This window comes from Molothrus ater, chromosome 1 (assembly GCF_012460135.2).
Source record: "Molothrus ater isolate BHLD 08-10-18 breed brown headed cowbird chromosome 1, BPBGC_Mater_1.1, whole genome shotgun sequence".
Classification (NCBI taxonomy): Eukaryota; Metazoa; Chordata; class Aves; order Passeriformes; family Icteridae; genus Molothrus; species Molothrus ater.
In genome coordinates, this window is record NC_050478.2 from 101,255,858 (window position 1) to 101,277,074 (window position 21,217).

A 21,217-nucleotide genomic window follows, 5' to 3' on the forward strand; every position below is an offset into this window, starting at 1 on the left:
GCTACATTGATTAAACTGTCTGCATGGCAATGACATGAAAAAAAATCTGACCTTAATAAATGCAAAAAAAAATCTAGATCAAAATAATGTGATGAGTAAGTTTTGTTTTCTAGTATTGCACTATTTTTTTGAATATATTTTGCATTTAACTTACCTTGGACCACAAAAATGGCTCATGACTTTCTAGGTCATTTTTCTTTCTGGTTTTCATGCAGGTAATAGAGGAAAGTTTTCATTCTTGTTTCTGCTGACTTATAAAAAAATTGGTGACAGCATTTTGTACAGATGTGCTGGTGCCAAGCACTGAGCTAAAGAGGTCTAAACTTGAGGTCAGAAGTTAACAAGATTGTTTCATTTATGCCGGGATTTGGGTTTTTGTTCATCTCAGTCCTGAAACTATCAGTTTGGGGATGGAGAATCTGTTCATTATTTCAGAATTTGGTCAGATGTTCTGGATAGATGGCCTGTTCTGCAGTATATGCAATATAAACATGCTGGATGGCTTTATATAATAAAGCCAGAGGACTGTAAAAAACAGAAAATTTATTTTCTTCATGAAAAGTTTGTTCATCTATGGTCATCATACTTTCTTTGCCTTCCATCATCATGCACAAGGTCTTAGTAAAAATACTAGCCAAGTGAACTTTGTTGTAGATTGTGTTAAAGAATTTTTTGAATGTACGATCTTTTTTTTCAGGGTAAATTGTGTCCAGTAGCCCCTTCAATGGTTAACTTAGAGATTTTAAATATTAGAGAATGCATGCAGTTAAGAGTCATATAATTGAAATTTTAATGTGAACAACATAAATTATCTTTTTCTCATATTGAAGTTCATGCATGTAAATTTGTTCTTAGTATTCTAGATACAGTAATTAAAGAGATCCTATTTATTAATATTTTCTGCTTTTCTACTAACTACTCTTGCTTTGTCCTTCTTTATAGAGAGCTATTGGAAAATTTGCTTCAGCCATTTTAGCCTTGCCAAAGTCTATCATTAAACTACCCAAAACTATTCTTCAGTATTTAATCAAAGCAGCAAAGGTATTTGACATTTTGCAAATGCTCAGTATGTGACCCACCCCATAGTTCCTGACATAGTGTATATATACCCCTGTCCTCGTCTGCATTTTTCCTCTTATATGAATTAATAAGAAAAATGATGACAGCTGAAGTCTCATTCCTAGTAAATGCAATGCATTCCATAACTTTGGTGAGGTCAAATCACAAGAAAAGTGGTTTATCCTTTTTTTACACACAATCTCAGAGAAAAAATGCAGACCCAAATTCTCATTTTCTTTTGATACTGATTTACAAGATGGTCACATCAAGTTGCATGTATCTTATGGACACAGTGGTAATTGATCTCAGAAAGCTGGTGAAAGATTTGTTAAACACACGTTCTTCTCCAAATCCCTTTTCAGCTCTCTACTCCTCTGGCCTTTATCATCACAAAAAACATTTGTGCATCTTCTTTCTTGCCCTGCTTCAATACATTTAGCGTTTCCTAACTGTGGGTACTGTGTATTATTTTCCTCTCCATAGGTAACATGACTTTTGTAAGGAGTGGATGTTACAGATTGAGAGTACCAGTTCCAAAGACTAAGAGATACTAAATTGGAAGTTTGTGCAGTGGTAGAAATCTAGACTAGTATCCAACCAGTATGCTCTTAAAATACCCCCTGCTTAACATAGGTAGTTACATTAAACTTATAAATCAAATTCCTTTTATTAATCCTAATTTTCTACCCCCTTCCAAGTCCGCCTTTTAGCTCCAATTTCTTTATTCACACTATAATTGTGGCTAGTGTACATTTTCACAGTTAAATGACAATAGAAGATGTCGGCAGTTTCTGACTTCAGTAAAGTAATATGGTGTTAGCTCATTTAAGTATCACCATTTCTCCAGATCACCTTCATTAGAAGACACCTGTTACAAAGCAAAGGGAAAGCAGAGCCTCTGATCCCACACATTTTCTCATGTGGTGCTTGTTTGGAACAACTCAGACATACCAAATTAAAAGTACAGACTTTGAGAGATTTGGAAGAGGATCTTCTTCTCAACAGTATCAAAATAATTTCCTCTCCATGGCAGTATACATTCACAAACAAACAAAGTATTTTTCCCTTTTAAATTAACATCAGTTTAACAGTTTTAAAATAATACTTTAAATGTTCCAAAGTGATTTGCATAGGAAAATTCTAAAAATATAAGAAAAATTAAATAGAAATCTTACCATTCTGTCCTATGAGGGGCAATTCCAGCTTCACTGAGTTATATGTGTGTTGTTGCCATCATCTGCATGTTTGTGCTGTGAATTAGATAAAGCTGTTTTGTTACTGTGCTTTTTCAGCCTCTTGCCTGCATCTGTGTGCTTCCCTGCTCTGTCTCTGCCAGTGGCCTGTGTTGCTTAAAAATAGAAGACAATCGAAGATAATTACCATTTTTCAATGAAAACCATTAAATGAGCAAAACACCTCTTTCCCTACTTTTTGGGGTTTTTTTTACCCACACAGCTATATAATTTATAAATATTTTGGGCCAATTCCAATGCTTCATGCAGTCATACAGGTCAACAGACTGTTGATCTGAGTGAGTGCTGTGAGCAGGATTTTGTCCCATAAAACACCTTAGATAAATAAATAGGTAAGTATTGCTGTCTTCATTTTACAACTGGAAAACCAGTAGCAGAAGGATTCATAAGTGACTTATCTGAAACACCATTGTTAAAATCAGGAAGCAATCTGAGGAATTCCTGAGCGCCTTTCAGGACCATGTATGAATAACAAATCTATGAACCTTCCACTGGGACATACAGAGGGGGAAAAATACCTAAGCTGTGAAAAATACAGTTACCTGTACATCTGTACAGTTATCGCTACATCTTTTGATGCTTTAATTAGTGGATTGCAGCACTTTCTCTAAAAGTTTTCTTTGCTCTGCATCTTGTCTGTAATGTGATAAAGTAGAGATACAGAATAGAGAGATTCAGACAAGGTAGCCCATATGCACAAAAAGGTATTAATTCCCAAAGTTCAGAGCATAAATTTTTGTGGGTTCTAATGCAGCTTGGGTCACCCACAAGTATTTCCACATTTGGCTTTACACTTACAAAAATAGCACATGAAAACTCAGCAGATCTGCAGGGAGGTGTTTGATTTGGGATTAAAAATATTTCCTTGCCCCCACAGGTCTGAATGCATTTACTCAAACTATATAGTCCTGCTTGTGGCTTATTCTATGGCTTACTCTCAGAACATGAGGAATCTTGATATAAATGAGTTTTTTCCTTCCAGTTTGTTTATCAAGCCTGGATAACTGACCCTAAAACAGCTCTACGACAGAGGCGCAAAGAGAAGAAAAGTTTTGGGAAAGAGAAGAGAAGGAGAAAAGGATCTGGGGATGGTAGGTAACCTTTTCCATTTTAAAAAATACAATATTAACTGTTGCCTGTTGTTCCTGGTAGTGAAAGGCAGATGAGGTTTAGAGGAGAAGTGCTCTCAGTGCTGGCTAAGAACTGAAAAAATGAGTTAACTTTGGCTGGTGTTATTTTCCTTTACTAACCTATGACAAGGTCAGCTATAACCATATCCTTCTGTTCTGCCTGGCACACTTTGAGGGAGGTACAGGGGAAGATGGGATATATGTATTTTCCATGGAGTTGCAAAAAATGCCTAGAACTTTTGTTGACTGGGAAGATTCAACACATCAGCTATGTGAAAGCATTTGTGGGAGTACTTGCAATAAAGTGTAAAGTAAAGTACTTGCAGTAAACTGTAAAGTAATGACTTTATAAAGCTCATAACCTGGAACTTAATCTATCTCCAAGATTTAGGAGTACAAACAAAGTGTTTGGCAGAGCAAGGACATTACCCTTTCACTTCCTCATATTTTAAAAAAGTTTATCTTTCTGTACAGACTAGAGTTCACCAAAGTCACTCTTTTCAATGGTCAAGTCATGTACATTCCCAGGGAAAGGTGCTGAAGAACTATTTCATGAGGGAGTTTCCAAACACCTGTAGTTCAAGTGGAACTGTAAAAAAAATGTTCCATTAAAGAGACACATATTATTTATTTTGGCCACATTTTCTATATTCTTCTCTAAAGAAGCTTGAGATGATACATGAAGAAGAATATACAGAAATTTGTTTCACTTTCCATGTTGCAGTCACTGAGGAGCCCAAATTTCCACAAACCTGTAAATTCAGTAGATAGCAAAAGTAAAACATACAAATGTTGATTTGGTTTTAGTGGCAGTGTAAAATCATTCATGCCCCTGAAGAAAACACCAGTTTATAAATGGTTTATATATATTTTTCTCCATTTTTAAGCTAGGAAATAGAAATTTTCTGGTCAGTATGGGTGGGGAAAAGAAGGACCCATACAGGCTTAATCAGCTGGACATTTCCTCTGTTTGGCATCTTTACCTGTCAAGAAGAAGGAATTTATAATTGGCCTTCTGCCACTGAAACTATAGCTGCAATTACTGAGCATTAGATGGAAGGAGGATCACTTGTTTGTCCTTCATTTCTGCCTGTGATTCTGCAATACTCTTTGGCTACAGGCTTCAATAAATGCACGTGGTGTTGTCAAAACAACTCTGCTGCTTCAGGTCAGCCTGAAGGTCCCACTCAATTCTCTCAGGTTTGGTGGGCCAGAGGCAAGAAAAGATCAGAGCACTGCTCAGGTTGCCCTTTGCAGGAGAGGAATAAATGAGCTCAAGTGTGAGTCAGCAGAAGGTGAGGCTGCTGAGTGTGCCTGAGGAGTGATTGAGAAAGTATTTGGGTTTACACCACCAGATGATCTCACTCAGCAGCCTATCTAAGGTCTAAGATAAAAACACCACTGCAAATTACAAGAGAGGGATGTTATCCATGAACACCTTCACTGACAGGATTTTCCCTTCCCTTGAATTCTTTGGAAATGGAAATGTACTTTCTGTTATGGTGGTAGGTGAGGAACCAGTCTCTCTTGCTTAGTAACTGTAGCATTCTCTAGCTTGAACGGCATTTACACCAACACTTCTGCAGGTGTAACACTCACTGTTTTCCTCCTTGTTTGCAGGAGGTGGCAATGATGCAGACTGTGAGGACAGCGAGGAGGAACCTGTCAAGAAGAAATCTGATGGACCAGGTATAAAGGCAAAATGAGGGTTTCTGTGCTGTTACAGTGCAGTTGTGACCAGTGGTCTGTCACAGGGACAGCATTGTAGTGATCCATTCTGACTGATGTAGGAAGAGCTTCCTAACTACTATCAGATTTTCTATTGCAAGATCTACAAGCCTTGAGCATAGGAACTTCTAATTCTGGACCAAAAACTACTGCATCCTCTCTAAACACTTAAGCAAATACACCTGCCAGCTCAGACTTGATCACTGCTGTGTATTTTACTTACAGAGCAACTTAAGCTAAGGTTCTAGACCTGATTACACACAGCCCTGTGTTAAAATCTCCATTGATTTTGGGTATGTTTTAGCAAGGTTAGTATAATGCTTTTCTTGGTACTTATCCATTCAGCAAGGCACAGTAATCACCTCTAAAAACATTACATGTTCCTGATCTTACACATTCTCATTCAAAATCAGACTTAGGACGGTTCTGTACAGCAGAAGAAATGCCAGTAGTTTTCAGGATCTTGCCCACATTCAGATTTTTCCTACAAAGAAATTTAATAGTTCATAAACCCAACCTTGTCTCCTTGTTTCTAACTAGAGCAAAAGAAGAAAACAGACTCTCCTCTTAATTAAATCTTCACCATGGCTTACCTTTAGTGAGACTTTATCATCAAGAGCTACTTTTCTTCTCTATATAAAATTGTTTCCCACAGTTCCAATTAGAATTGTGTCCCTGAGTGACTTAGAGATGGAAGAGACTAAAGGGATGTGGGAGGTATAATTTCTATCTCACAAGAGCACTGGTCTCAAATAAATGGGCTGCACTGCTATGAGAATATGAGGGGGAGAGGGAGGATGGTGGGTTTTTTATTTGTTACTTACTGGCAATGCAGTTATCTGTCTGAAAACACTGAAGCAATTGATCCCCAAAATATTATTTTTAAAAAACTTTGAAGAACAGCAAAGGTGCCAGAACAGCTACAGCGTCATTAAAAATGTATGCTAAGTCACCTCCATCCCAGGGAGAAAAATGACCTTTCAGATTAGACTGGAAGTACTTGGCACCATGGTGAGACTGTGCCAGGCCAGTGGTGGTCAATAAAAAAAAAAAAATAACCTGAGAGCAGTGACTTCTTCTGAACAGTGACTTCTTCTGAAGTCAATAGCAGCAGTTCAGCAGTTCCATATTGGAGAGGAAGAGTGTGGGTTAAAAAAGAATACATGCTATTTATTTTTGTGTATGTGTGCTGTTCTCTTTTCACCTATTCATAATATTGTCTGGAATTCAAAGGTAATGGATGGTCCTTGAAGAAGAAACAGCTTTACATTTAGTTTTTAATGGCAGGATTTCCTCAACTTCAAGACCTGCACATTGAATGAATAAAATTTAAGTGGATAGCTCTTAAAAAAATATCTCCAATTCTGATTGACATAGAAAAGGTCTGAAAAAAGGGCATAATATTATTGAAATAATTATATGACCAAGTGGAGGGTGCTAAATGCTTTTTTGCTCAGTGCTAGCAGACAGCTCCATGGCAGTGCTCAGGTAAATGGGACACGCTGCTACTTCAGCACCTACTTTGCAGGAAAGTACCCCTAATGAATTTTTCTCATAGTTTCTCTCCACATAAATGTGCATGCAACAACTCTGCCTGTCCAGATAAATCTTTTTCTTTATTATAGCTTTCCTTTTGCAGTCTTCGTAAGGAGCTGTGCACTCATTCTGCAGAGTTTTGCGTGCCATCTTGTGGTACAGCTAAGAAGTGATGTTGTTGAGAGCATCATGCATGGCAGATTATTGACAGTTTTCTACTGTTTCTTAGGCTGCTTAATCGAAATTTTGTCTTTACACCCAGTGTTCTGGGCTTTAGAACCTAGCAGGGACAGCTAGCCCTGGAACTGGCTATTGAAAAGAATTTTTTCAGTATTTCCTAGATTCATGGAATCATAGAATGGCTTGTGTTGCAAGGGATCTTAAACGTCATCTGGTTCCAACCCTCCTGCCATGGGCAGGGGCATCTTCTGCTAGACCAGATTGTTCAGAGCCCCGTCCAGCCTGGCCTTGAACACTTGCAATATGATATGAGAACTCTACTGTGATGTTTATGTTTGTGAGTGGATAAAAAATAAGGTGGAAGTGCTGCTTTTTGGCTGAGAAATACCATTATTAATGCCAAATGAACTACTGAAATGAGAAATTAACTTGAGACACATGTGTTGAGCAAAAATAAAGCTACTATTGTTGGTATATATCCATAAGCCTTATGATAAAGTGTACTGTTTTGCCAAAATGGTGCAAGAATAAAGTTTTATAAATTATTAGTTGTCCTATTTATGCTTGTTGATCTGAGATCATTGATGGCACAGTGCAGCGTACTTAGATAAACAGAGGCTTTGAAAACAGTAAATACAGAGAAGTGTGATTCAAAGTGATGTGAGGTCAGATTCAAAGACTGTTTAGGCAGTTTAGACTTTAAAATTCAGCTTAGAAAGGTTCAAGCACAAAAGGCAAAGTTTGTGCAGAGAGAAACACCAGCAATTAGACACTGAAGAGGTTCAGCTCAACACACTGATTGAGCACTTGTTCAGATCACAGGACATGGTGATGTTGAATACTCTCAGGAGATGTCCAAATGCTTGTGTTTCATTTCACAGACCTGTGCATACAGTGTCCCTCTAAAATCAGGAACTGTTTATTTGACTAACAGTTGCAGGACCAAGGACTTACAGGGTGGAATAGGGATTCCAGATGATAAGCCTAGGCATACAGTCAGGAAAATGGTCCAGACAGCCAAAAGGCCTCCAGCCATCTTCAGAGATTCCTTAATGTGACAGGGTTTCACAGCCTGGATTACCATTATTAGACAATAAAAGAAAAATTTATCTAACTCCAGGCAAAAGTACAATAAAAGATACTTTTGTTCATTAATTCCCTATTGCTTTTGCTCTCCCTTAGATAACATCATCAAGAGGATATTTAATATCTTGAAGTTTACTTGGGTCCTTTTCCTGGCAACGCTGGACAGTTTCACAGCTTGGCTTAACTCCATCTCCAGAGAACACATCGATATCTCCACCGTGCTCAGGATCGAGCGCTGCATGCTCACCAGGGAGATTAAGAAGGTAATGCCTTCAGCCTTTTTGGTCTGCTAATACCATTTCCAGCTTGGTGAAAAATGAAAGGCTGTCTCTTCAGATCACGGCAGTGAGGAGGAAAATTATGAAAATCTCACATACACGTGCATTTTAAAAATAAGTCTGGACTTTTTTTTACAGCTTGGTGGCTTATAAATCCTTAAAGAATAAATTATTTGATTTATTACCTGGACACATAACAAATTAAGGGAAAAATAATTCTTTGAGAGGTTGATGTATGGTTTTGGCTGACACACTTCTGTAGTATAGTGTGGTTCTGAAGGGACAGAATAGATTCAAGAAGGTAGGGAAAGGCCAGCATTTTTAACAGCTCCAAAACTATCTCAGTTTGCTTATTTCACTCTTCTTGTAGATCAACTTGCTCTGGAAATGGCTGACAACATACAGGCATACATTTCTTCAGTGAGAATGGAGATATGTGATCCTCCACAAGCTAGCTGTATATTAGCAAAACCTGTTATTAGCAGAGATTGTTGTTGTTAATGTAACCAGAAATGTATTTAGATCTCCTAAATGCAAGTAGATGATACAACTCTTATCCTTTATGCCAAGCCTGCAGTGGAGCTAGAATGTGACTTGTGCCATCGTTTCAGACTCAAGATGTCATAATGGCACCAACATTTACCACTGAAGAAGCAACACAGCTTGTGCACAAACATACCTAATTAAAAACCTGAGAGTCAAATTTTGTTAAGATTTTTGATTTTTTTTTTTCACAAAACATCAGATTTTGAGTATTTTGAGTCTTGTAGTTTTGGACACTGTAGAGGGTCAAAGTTGAAGTACTAGAAACTATTGAAATTAGTAAAGGAAATACAGGCAATATTTTAGACTACTTTTATTATGTTAGGTAGAAAAGGTCCTTGCATAAGGCTTCATTATAAGTTAGAAAAAGTACTGTGGAATCACTAGTGGAATGAGTTGGATAGATTTCTGCCTAGGAACAGAAAATTCTCAGTTTTATTCTTATAATACACCTTTAGAATTCTAATTACAATATCACAGCCAGAAAGACTTGATTGTGTGCCCAGATCTGGTCTGACAGTTAATAAAACTATCCTTCCATGTACTTGCTTCAGAGAAAGAGTAAAGGTCTTCAGTGTTTTTTTCATGGATTTCCAGCTGTGTCCATAATTCATGAATAAATTTTGATTTTGGGACACTAATTAAAATCTAGATCTGGGCTTTTTTTGTGTTTAAAATTTCTGCTACTGGCCACCAATACTTGTTCCTAGAGTCAGCAAAGCTATCTAAAAGAGATCCATCAAAAGTTGCTGGAGTGCACATTGAGTCATGGATGCAGTCCACTCCTCATTCCCATGCTGAAGGATCTGCAGTCCACCCAGCAGAGTTGTGGTGGCTAAATATAGCTTGAAATCAAAATGGGTTGCTACAGTTTTGCTTGAAAACTGAACACTTTGATCCATGGTAGGTTAAGTCAAAATCCGACTTGCTCTAGGAAAAGGTTGTAGTTTTCTATTTACTAGGAAAGTGTTTGCACAGTCCTTAATCTGCTACTTTCCAAATGACAGAAGAAACTGCTTCCTCAAAGAATACACCTCCCCCTGGCCATGTGTGTCTACCTCTGCTCTCTTCCACAGGGAAATGTTCCAACACGGGAGAGCATCCATTTGTATTACCAGAACCATATGATGAAACTTTCTGAGGAGTCAGGACTAGATGAAATTGATAAAAATCCCAGTCAAGCTTCTGGTTTGCAAGCATCTGAAAGAATGGATAGTTTAGATTCAGCAGCATCTCATGACAGCATCTCCAGGTATTGATTTAATTTTATTCTGTGAAAGACAGAGGGATCATACAGTAGGTGTAATATTAGATATTGTCTAAGTACTGATGAACTTTCTAACCAATGTTGAATTCTTTTTGATTTGTCCATGCCATCTTAATAGTGAAAATTACTATTTGTTACTTTTCCTTTGTAGTGATGGACTCACTTGTTGGCTAAACTTCTCTTTCACTGCATGACTACCCCACTGCTTTTAGTTTCCCCTAGAGTAAGGAGTCAATGGCATTGGCATTCTGTTCCTTGTGAAAAGAAATGGAACTTAAGAGGTGCTGAGGATGCTTCTGTGATAATGGTTTAGGATTTCGGGCACAGAATTTGGGAAGAGATCATTCATGGTGAATATTTTGTCTTTGTAGAATAAATTGTTGTCCACAAATCAGAAAAGGCTTTGCATTGAAAGAGATTCTGCATTTGAAACAAAATCCCCTCTCATACCCACAGGGCAGAAACCATCTGAAGAGCCTGGTTTCCCAGCTGCCATGATTACAGTCCAGCAGAGCTACATGTTTGTTAATCAAATACTCAAACTAGTTCAGGAAAACCACCTTCCTCATTCTTTTCTGAAAACGGATGCTGTCAAGTCCTTTGCCAAAATTACTGCCTGCTCCTGCTGCTCCATGCACACAGAGGCACACACATTCACTTCCCTCTCTTACAGAGGCAGTCTGTTCCCACCATGCCCCTGGAGTTCTTGACTTCTACCATACTGCAAAATTTATATAACATGAGGGGGAGAAGGGAATGCTTTGGAAATCCAGCTGTTTCATAATCCCTGGCCTTCTGTGTCCTGCCCCTCTGTGAGCTATGGCAGTATTATATTGTGTTTGATACTCCCAGCAAACTCAGAAACTTCTGTGTATACTGAATTATGCATAGCTTTTACTAATGGCGTATGGGTAGATGTCAGCAGACTGAAAATAAGGAGGGGCTGTCTTCGTTTCTGATAGTATTGAAAAGCAGAGTTAAGAGAGTGCCTGTGAGTATTATGCTTAAAAAAATATCCATAAATTGCTCTTCAGTGAGCACTGGCCTTTGAGAGGTTCACTCCAGAAAAAACACCAGACCTGAGCAAATCTTTCTCAGTGGCTTGTTGTCCAACTGAGCAACACCTCTGCGTTTTGTCTCAAAGTTTTACAGGAGTCAGATGATGTGAGAAAAATTTAAAGTCAAATTCTGTTGCCCGCTCGCTTGGATCCACTTTGGTATCTGCAGGGAAGATTTTAACTCCACAAAGTCCAGTCTCACCTAAAAAATGAATTGTAATATAAGTCCTGCTTTCATTAAATAGTTTTTGCTCACCCTGATTACTATAGATAGAAGGTATAATTACTATGCAATCATTAGCAGGAACTTTAACCATAAACAAAAGGAAGCCAATTCCAAAATTATTTATTAAAAAAAAGAAAAACAAATCTTTTAATTTTAATATATAGATTCTGCCTCTTCAATGAGTTCGTATCCAATGTTGAGCTCAACTTGTGCTTTGTTTTGGTTTTTTTTTTGAATAAGCCCCCATTATTCACCCTGCTTTAGGCACATTTGCACATTTAAAATCTCTTTTCAAACTCAGAGAATTCAGTGATTCTGTAGTGATGCTTTGCAACAGAAAAAGTTAAATCTTTCACATGGGTTTCTGTCATCTCCATTTCCTTTGAAGATGTCACAGGGTTTATAAACAAAGGAATAGCAAAGGCAGAGTTATGACTGATTTCTCTAATTTCAAATTCTCTTTCTGGTAATGAACAATCAAATATTCTTGCACTGAGTATTACAAATTGTGGACATCTGCTATAATAATAGAGGAAGTAATAATGAGTCTGTTGATTGAATGATAGTGCCATCTGTCTGTTGGGGCACTCTTGCATATCTCTTCAAGCAATTACAGAAGTGCCTGTGTTGTTTTTCAGAAAGGTGAAATGTTTTAAACTTCTTATGAGCTTATTGATTTATTTTTTTTAATTACCCAAACAAGAGCATGTGGCAGTTTGTTTTTTTAAGTAATTATTTCTAGTAAATGTAGAAGTGACTAGTTAAATCTAAAGCATCCCTGTGATCATGTATCTGTGGTTGCAATGGAGAACTTCTGGGAAGGGGCAGAAGGGTTCTTTTCTGGTTATCCTTTGGTTGCACTACTAAAAATTCTGTAGTGACAAAATTCTGAAGTGGACATTAGGTCCCTGAGTAAGGTGAACAAGTCTGTAAGCACACAGGAATGCTGAAGCACAGAAGCTATTCCATTTTAATAAGCCATAATCCTCAGTGCTCAGGATAGGAATTACTGCAGGTAAACACTGGATAACCAAAGAGAAAAATCCTCTGGATCAGTGCAGGAACTGTAAATTTCTTGTAAAATTCAGGGCTGACCCTCATAAGTCTAATTGAGGGATGTTGTTCTTAGCTTGGTTAAAGCTCTGAAAGGACTTCTGTAGAGCATCCTTTGTGGCTTTTTTTCTTTTTGTATGGCTGTCATTTATTCTATCATTTTTCTATGCTGTAGAAACTATGAGGTATTCATAGGCTATTTGGTTTCTCTTTATATATAAGTACTCTCATGTATCCTACAGACAACGCACAAAGTTCATATGGGCCAGGAGAAGGGACTGACGCTGTTCCTTTACCAAGCTCCTTGAGGAACACCACCAAAAGGGATTGGGATCTAGCATGGCAGAGCATTTACTGCAGTTTGTTTCCTTGACTGATGACCTGTTTATTAGTTAAAAAAACCTCTGAATTTCAGTAAGATGATAGGGAACTTACTAAATGTAGTTGGCTGCCTTTCTGGGGCTTTGCCTACAATTATGTAATAGCAGCTACACAAAGGACCTAAGTCAGATTTCAGATTATCTAAGGTTTCGTATCCAGTTCAGTTTGTGTTCATTTTTGCCAATGACAAATAACAATTTCAGTTCCTCACTCTACCTTTGTGTAGACTTTTATAGGAGCTGAAGGAGGCAATCCCTGTCAGGATGTCTAAGAGCACCATCTTTTATCTGTGCTTCCCTCACTAGAAGGGAGAATAGGGCTTGAGGCAGGGGGTACTGGAGAAGTAATTTTGCCTAGGGAGGCAGAAGGAAGGATGAAAGGAGAACCCCCGTTTGTCCAAGTTAGGCCCTGTGATTGTTAGGGATTGATTGGAATCTTTTCTTGAAGACATGGAGAATGTAGTAATACAGATAGCAAACAGATAATGCCAGTCAGAAATTAGCCCATGAGCAGAGAAGGAAACAGAAAAAAATGTAATTCACCCACTCACTAAGCTAAAAAACTCTGTGAAGAGCAAATTTGTTTAGTAAAAAGTAACTAATAAGCTTAAAAATTTCCTACCCACTGAGGATAAAAACATCTCTGCTATATATATATATCCCTATTTAAAATGGTTATCTGATCAACTTCATATAAAATGTTTGAACTTGGGACTTCTAATGAGCATTCAATTTAAAATAAGTAGTCATTGAATTATTTTAAGAAGCTAATACTTTCAAAGTCTCCAACACAAATTCGAAAAATCACTTAGGAAGATATGCTAGGATCAAATTTATGTCATAGGCAATGACTTGTGTCAACATCAGCTTTGCTCAGTGTGAATCTCTTCACTTTGTTGGTGTTCTCATTTCCTCCATGTCTGGGAGCATGCTCCTAAAGCAAATAAAGAATACAGAGACAGTGCTATAGGTGACAACTCACACACATCTCCTGATATTTGAGGATACAGTACAGCTGCTCAGTCAGTAATTACTCTGATGATTCATTCTTCATTTAAAACAGCTTTAAACCAAATGTTGCAGGCCCTCATCTGGACAAATGTTTATATCTATTGGGATTAATAGATGCTTTTCCTTTGATTTTTCTGGGAGCGAGGTCAGGGCTGGCATGCTTGGGAGAGCAGCTGGCATATGTTTCTTCCATTGAAAATATATGAGTGGGCATGTGAACATAAACAGCTGCTCTCCTTAAGTCCCTTGGACAGTTTGCCTTGAACTATATCTGCATTTAAAATCCTTCAACACCTTATTATTAGGTGTGCCCTTCAAAAGAATAAACTCAGCCCTTGAGATCGAAAATGACACGTGCATAAAACATCGTAGCACATAGACAGAAAGGTCACCTGAAAAACTGTACTGTCTGCTTGCTGCCATTTTCCCATATTTTAGCACCAAAGCCTCACAGATAGAACGGCCTGGCTATATCCCATGTTTTGTAGGTGCAGAGGGAAACCTCCTCCCTCAAGAGCCCCTCAGGTTAGTAACACCAAGCTTCAGCTGAACTCCTAAGGTGCTGAATCACACCTCCAGGGCAGGCCCCCTGGTCCCCCCGGTCATAAACCATACACCACGCAGACAGCCCTCCGGGTTTTGTCTGGAGGGCCTTGTGTGCCTTTGTGCACGCACAGAAATAATGAAGTGGCAAACCCCTTGGAAGGGGTTTTGGCCAAGTGAACTGGCGGGACAGAGGTGCCCCTGCTAGTGAGGCTGTTCTTAAGGAAAATATTTCACAATACCTTTGGTATCTTGGTGATTCTTTTCTTCTGTTCACAGGCCAAGGTATGCTTTTAGCCCCAGTCAAAAAAGCCATTCTGTCAAAAAAGATCATCAGTGAGGGTAGGCCTAAGATTAACTGCTTCTTCTCTCCACATATTTTTGCTTTTTCCTTCCCATTTTTCTAACGTCAATAGCTGCAGACTGTAACTTCATGCCAGCAGATTTTTTTCCTCACTTCAAGCTTGCAAGACCAAAGGAACCTGGAAAATGCCATTGCCCGTCTTTTCTGACCTTTTTCCCAATTCTCTGTGCCCCTGGACAAACATCATGCTTGGATGTTTGAAGCAGCACCTGCTGCTCCAGCTCAGGTGTAATACAAATGGAGTCAAAAGAAGAAAAGTAGAGTGTAAATCCTGAATTTTGGGGTCTTTTCTTCTTTTATTCTGAGAGACTCAGGCAGGTCACTGCATGTGGTAAAACATCAGACCACTCAACTCTTTTCATCAACATCTGTGTTTGTCAAAGATTTTTACAGGAGAAATAGTATTTTTACCTACCATATGTCATTAATGTATTTGCTTCTTTCCTGTTGCTCTGTTAAATGCTTGTATTTAATTATATATTTTCTTTCTCATAACTCATCCAGTTCTTCTTTTCTCCAGTTACACATGAATGCTCAATGTATTGTGTATGTCTCTGGTGTCCTGTTGTATTTGATAAGTGAAAGGAGATAAGGGTTTATTATATCTGTTCTTTATTTCAAGATGCACATGTTACCAATTTTGAAATACTTTTAAGCTGTGATTGAAATAAATTAAATCTTCTGGAAAGAATCATCAGGGCTTCCTAGTAAATATCAGAATAAAAGCCATCCCATGCAGAGCAGGTTATATTTGACATGCATTTACTGGCTAAGTAACATATCCGATTTGGCTCTTTGGTTTGGAAAGAGGATTAGCCAATGTCTGACAGCTATTTTTTCTATTTGTGGAGTGTGAGCTTACTCAGTTTTAAGGGATCTTTTAGGAAATTGGCTTGTACCTGTGTAAAAAGTTCAGCACAGGATATCAATAATAAAACAAAATTTGTACAGAGGAGGTCCCTTCCCAAAACATCCTTGTGGAATCTGGAAATATCAGGGGTAAACAAACAAAATAAAACCTGCTCACATATGTAAGTCTGTTCCCCTGGAAAGTATGTAGAGCACTATGTTGGCTCCATATCTGCTTGAATAGTGAATAGATGGCCTTCTATAGCCCCTATATGAAATTGACCATGACTAACCTGTGCATAGAAATGTGTCCCAGTGGTGACTCTAAACAAATCCTTATCTTCTCTCTGAATCTTTTTCTCTGTGTCGGTGTTTAGCTGCATGGCCAGCATATTTGTTGACTGAACCATGTGTACCATAACACCATTTGTATTTAACACTGTCTCTATAACTGTTTGCGCTGCTGTAGCTGCTACACTGAAGCAACCATGCTGTTCTCAAGGCAGTCAACCCTTGATGATTTAGATGGACCAGACTCTGTTCCTAAAACAAGTGAGCGCGCTCGACCTAGGCTTCGTAAAATGCAGAGCATGGATATGTCCTCCTCATCAGCTGACAGTGGCAGTATAGTGTCAAGGTGCTTAACTCATGCATGCTTTGTTCACTCCTTTACCCATACCATTATTCTGACTGCAGTGTACACGGGCCTGTGTGTGCAGACACGTGGTGTGCAGAGTGGTTTGCATGGTTACAGGAAGCTTTACTCCCTCCTGTGTCATGGCACAGTCTGAGATTCAAAGTCAGGGTCATAATCTAGGATTCATGTGCTGTTTCACTTCTTGTTCTGGTTTTTGGGGGTTTTTTCACCCTCAATTCATGTATTTTTAACATTGTTCCACAACATTACACTGAGTGTATAAAAACAGGCTGTATTTATTCAGCTAAAAAAGTGTCTTATTTTCAGAGTTACTGAGTCAGTGCTTGTTCTTAAATTGGAAGCTGGAAGTTAAGTTTCTCAGCTAATCAGTTACCCTAAATATGGACTGAGATGTGTAATTTTAGAAACTAAGGCACCATTGTGCCAGTTTTTCAATTTATTTTTTTTCCATACAGGAAAGATTTTGAAATATGTTGTGATTACTTTACCATTGATTTACAGTAAGGTATTGGAATTAGGAAAGGGAAAATAGCTATAACAAAAAAGCAAATAATATTAATATCCAGTGCAAGAGAATGAACTGTTCAGAACTGTTCATTCACTTTTCAGCAGGTAAAACCCAGGGATTTACATGACATTGGGAAGCAGTGTTTCAATAGTTTAACAAATATTATAAACCTGAAATTTTATGTAATTTTGCATCATTGTTTTTCAGTTCTGAAAGTGTTTGAAAAAATTTTTGAGTCAATCAGTTTTGAAATTGTGGGATTCTCTGAATTTGTACATTTTAACCAATATGAGTGCTACTGTGAATCATCCAAACACACATCATCATAAGTGTTACATGGTCTAATTAAAACTCTGCTATAAATAACATGACCTAACATAGCCACAATAAGTTTGGAAGCAGTGTAAAAGAAAAAAAAAGGAAACCTAATTTTTTATTTTGGAAGAAGATGGTAGTGCCAGATGGCTTTGCTAATGCCAGTTTTCTCTAAAAGATTATAGTTTATGTGAAAATATGGCCCCATTAATTTCATAGGAGCTATGTGAAATCTTGTTTTGTCTCTGTTGAGATACAGGAATATGCAGCCAACAAAGACACTAAATTGGTGCCTGTTGTCTAACCTGTGAAAAAGGAGTGGAATGAGACTAAAAAGAGAGAGAGTAGAGGTAAAAAAATACTTGAGAGGGAAGGCCACAAATTTAATCAGAGGGCTGGAGCACCCCTCCCATGTAGACAGGCTGAGAGAGTTCATGCTGGAGAAGAAAAGGTTCCAGGGAAACCACAGAGTGAACTTCCAGTATTGAAAGGATGTCTACAAGAGAGCAGGAGAGGGACTTTTTACAGGAAATGGAGTGATAGGGCACGAGGAAATGGCTTTACATTAAAAGAGAGCAAGTTTAGATTAGATATTATGAAGAAATAATTTATTCAGAGGGTAGTGAGACACTAGAACAGGTTGCTCAGAGAAATTATGGATGTTGCATCCCTGTTCAAGTTCAGGTTGGATGGGGTTCTGAGCAACCTGGTCTAGTGGGAGGTGTCCCTGCCCATGACAGGGGAGCTGGAAGTAGATGATTTCTAAGGTACTTTCATACCCAAACCATTGTGTAAGTCTATGCCAAGCCAAGAGTAAGGAAGGTGAATCAAGCAAAGAACTGATCAGAGTGCATCAGAGAGCTGAATCCAGAAATTGGTACATGCAGAAGTAAAGGCAGGTAAAGTAAAAGGGAAGACTGTATGGAAGAACATAGGGCAATCTAAAGGTAAGCAAGATACCCTGTTACTGGAACAGTTTTGTAATTTGGTTTGTATTTCTTCATGCTAGCAAGTTACATCTTCTTTTATTTGAATCAGAGTTGATATGTGTGTGTTCAGTTCATGTTCCAGTTGTGTACAACACTCATACAGTGGTTGTTAAAAGCACTGTGTTTAGAAGGAATCCCATGGCTGCCTATCCTTTACCATGGAGCATGTCCTAAATAGATGTAATAGCAAGTGTTGACTCTGTTCAGAACTCTGTTTGAACTACTTTCAGAAAGGTAGTGTAGTTTCTCTTGTTGATTATACTAATTTGCCCCTTGCTGGTGCTAAAAGATGGTGAATCACTGTGAATTCAGTGGGATGTCATTTAGGGAACAGATGGACCCAGATGTTCCATGTGTATAAGAAGAGTTCAGGATAATACCTTTTCTACCAGATCATATGAACTTTGGAGGCCTGGGAATGCAATGAGGTTGCTCAGCTGTCTGCATAAAGGTACAATTAACAAACTTTTCTTGATCATGAGTCTTGTAAAACTCAGCTGACTTTCTTCATCCATCTCCAACAGTGAACCCACACAGGTCACCATGCTCTATTCCCGTCAGGGAACCACAGAAACCATTGAGGAGGTAGAAGGGGAGCACGAGGAAGAAGGAGCTCATTCTGCGTCGAGGTTGGAGGAAGAGGAGGTGGAAGATTATAGCCTGGATTCAGAAGGAGCTGCATATACTCCTGATACCGATGTGCCGTTGTACTCCACAGTGGACAGCAATGCAGAAGCTCCACCTTCCTACAGCAAAGCTGTCAGCTTTGAACACCTTCCCTTTGGCTCCCCAGATGACTCAGCTGGGAAGAGCCTCATGATGGTGAGCCCGGACGACAGTAGGACAGACAAACTCGACAGGATTCTGCCCCCACTGACGCACGAGCTCACAGCTAGTGAGCTGCTCCTGAACAAGTAAGAATCAACCAGGAAAAATTGTTGATCACAGTGTGTAAAATTTTGTTATTACTTTGGGGTTTGTTTCAGAACTAGCATACAAATTCTGATACAGACCTTGTGCTAAGTTTGGTTTAAGGGAAGAAGCTCATTTCCTGTGCAGTTGTTCTAATTAGAGATTTCTAAAGTGACTCAAACTCATCTTGGAAGGAATCTCTGCTTTCTTCCTAGATGCCATATTTAATCTTTCTGATTAGCATTGAATTTCTGTGCTGCAATTGTCTTGGGGTCAAGAGCTTTTCTAAAAATTCTTTTAGAGGGCTTCTCTTCTCCAGGCAGCTGTGATTTCAAATGAGTTTCCTCCAGGGCTATCTGGGAAAATGTTTCTCCTTTAATTATTTTGGATTACTGAAAGGGAAACTCTGACCTTTGGCAGTTTTTGTTCAAGCCAGTGGGAGCTGAGGGTTATGGAGGGACACCACCTTGCTAGGTGCTTTCATAAGGGAGAGGATGTTCCCTTCTTTGCCCCTTAGACACTGTGCTCACTAGCACAACCAGCACTGAGGTGGGGATGGTGCCACTACACATCTTCAGCTGCTCTCTGGCCTGACTTAGTTGGAGAGGGCTTCCCCGAAAGCAGGGGCAAAATATTAAAGCACAGAACTGCCTTTCAGTCTGCCTTCACCTGGAGAGAGAGGGTGTATAGATCTGACTTTGCCAGATGCAGTGCCTTGTCTTCTGGTTTTCTTAAGCAATTTTTTCTTTTTGGTAAGATCCCTTCTCAATCCAAGAAACTTTATGAAAAGCTAAGAGGGTTATGAATGTATATGAAAGTTGCTGCCATTTCTATTTATTTGAGTCATATAAATAGAAGATTGAGCACATCTAATGCTCATGGGTATTTTTTATGTTCTAATCTTGTGCCCCTGGACAATTCAAAATATAGGTCTGGTGATGTACCTCTGTTTTTTCTCTCAATTCCTATCTGTGCTGATAAATGGGATGTGAATCCATACCAGTATTGGGTGATTTGCTTGAGATGTGTTGGTTGGGCAGCTGTAGGAAAGCCATGTTTGTAGAAGTGCTTAGGCCAGGCTGATTCTCTTTCTGAATAAATTCAAAACCAGCAGAACAGTGCTTCTAGTTATTTTTTCTGAAATTCTTGTTTTCTGAGCTTAGAATCAGGCTATTTGATTATCATATCTAATTCCCCCCCTTTTTTTTTCTTCCATTGGACTGAGCAGCAGATTTTAATACTTTTCAAAAGGAAAAAGAGTAGCAATTTGAGAAGCAGCTCTTGTGAAGTTCATGTTCAGTTCATTTGTGGTACTCTGCTCCTCGCAGGATGTTTCATGATGACGAGTTGGAGGAGTCAGAGAAGTTCTACGTCGGTCAGCCTCGAGTCTTGCTCCTTATTTATGCCCTGTACAACACGCTGGTGGCCCGGTCAGAAATGGTTTGCTATTTTGTGATCATCCTTAACCACATGATCTCTGCCTCCATGATAACCCTGGTGCTTCCCATCCTTATATTCCTGTGGGCCATGCTGTCTGTTCCTCGGCCAAGCAAACGCTTCTGGATGACAGCCATTGTCTACACTGAGGTATGCTGCTGGTTTTGCAAGCCCACGTTGAACAGAGAAATCTGAAGTTGTAATCTTTGCATGGCCCCCTTGCTGGTTTTGATCCCTGGGATCTGGGCTGGGCCTTTGGCCCATCATAATAATACAACTATTTGCTAAAGTCCTCAGAAATTTTTGTGGTATGGAAAGATCATGTTAGTTATTTCCTCCATTGCAATGAACAATATCCTTCCTGGCATGTAAAGCAGTTCTCACAAGAACAGATCATTTGCAAACTGTTGCTTTGTAATGGTTAATCAAGAAACAGAATCCACTGCTTGTGATATCTCAAGTACCACTGAGTATCATCTGCTGCTGAATTTTGATTGACTTTATTTCTGGAGAAACATGAGGTGTTATGCCTCTGTAGTAATAAGCATGCTTGTTTATGTTCTCATAAAACTGACAAAGCAGATATATTTTATCCCTCTTACTGTCATGAGGCTATTATATCTGACATGCTTATAAAACACCCCAAGTGTGTTGTGTTTCCAAACAGGTGGCCATTGTCATCAAATACTTCTTCCAGTTTGGCTTCTTTCCTTGGAATAAACATGTGGATTACACAAAAGATAAACCTTACCATCCACCCAATATTATTGGCATTGAGAAGAAAGAGGGTTATGTGCACTACGATCTTGTTCAGCTTCTTGCTCTATTCTTTCACAGATCCATTTTAAAGGTAA

At 38.8% G+C, this 21,217-nt stretch overlaps 1 protein-coding gene across 1 annotated transcript in view; it reads left to right on the plus strand.

The window, feature by feature from the left end:
• Window positions 1-21,217, plus strand: part of PIEZO2 (piezo type mechanosensitive ion channel component 2) — a 285,479-nt gene that overhangs the window by 245,764 nt on the left and 18,498 nt on the right. Inside the window, exons 35-42 of the mRNA XM_036378969.2 lie at window positions 943-1,041; window positions 3,295-3,403; window positions 5,063-5,131; window positions 8,069-8,235; window positions 9,870-10,045; window positions 18,539-18,928; window positions 20,255-20,513; window positions 21,031-21,213. Coding sequence (XP_036234862.1) covers window positions 943-1,041; window positions 3,295-3,403; window positions 5,063-5,131; window positions 8,069-8,235; window positions 9,870-10,045; window positions 18,539-18,928; window positions 20,255-20,513; window positions 21,031-21,213 — 1,452 coding nt within the window. The remainder of the gene's footprint in view (window positions 1-942; window positions 1,042-3,294; window positions 3,404-5,062; window positions 5,132-8,068; window positions 8,236-9,869; window positions 10,046-18,538; window positions 18,929-20,254; window positions 20,514-21,030; window positions 21,214-21,217) is intronic.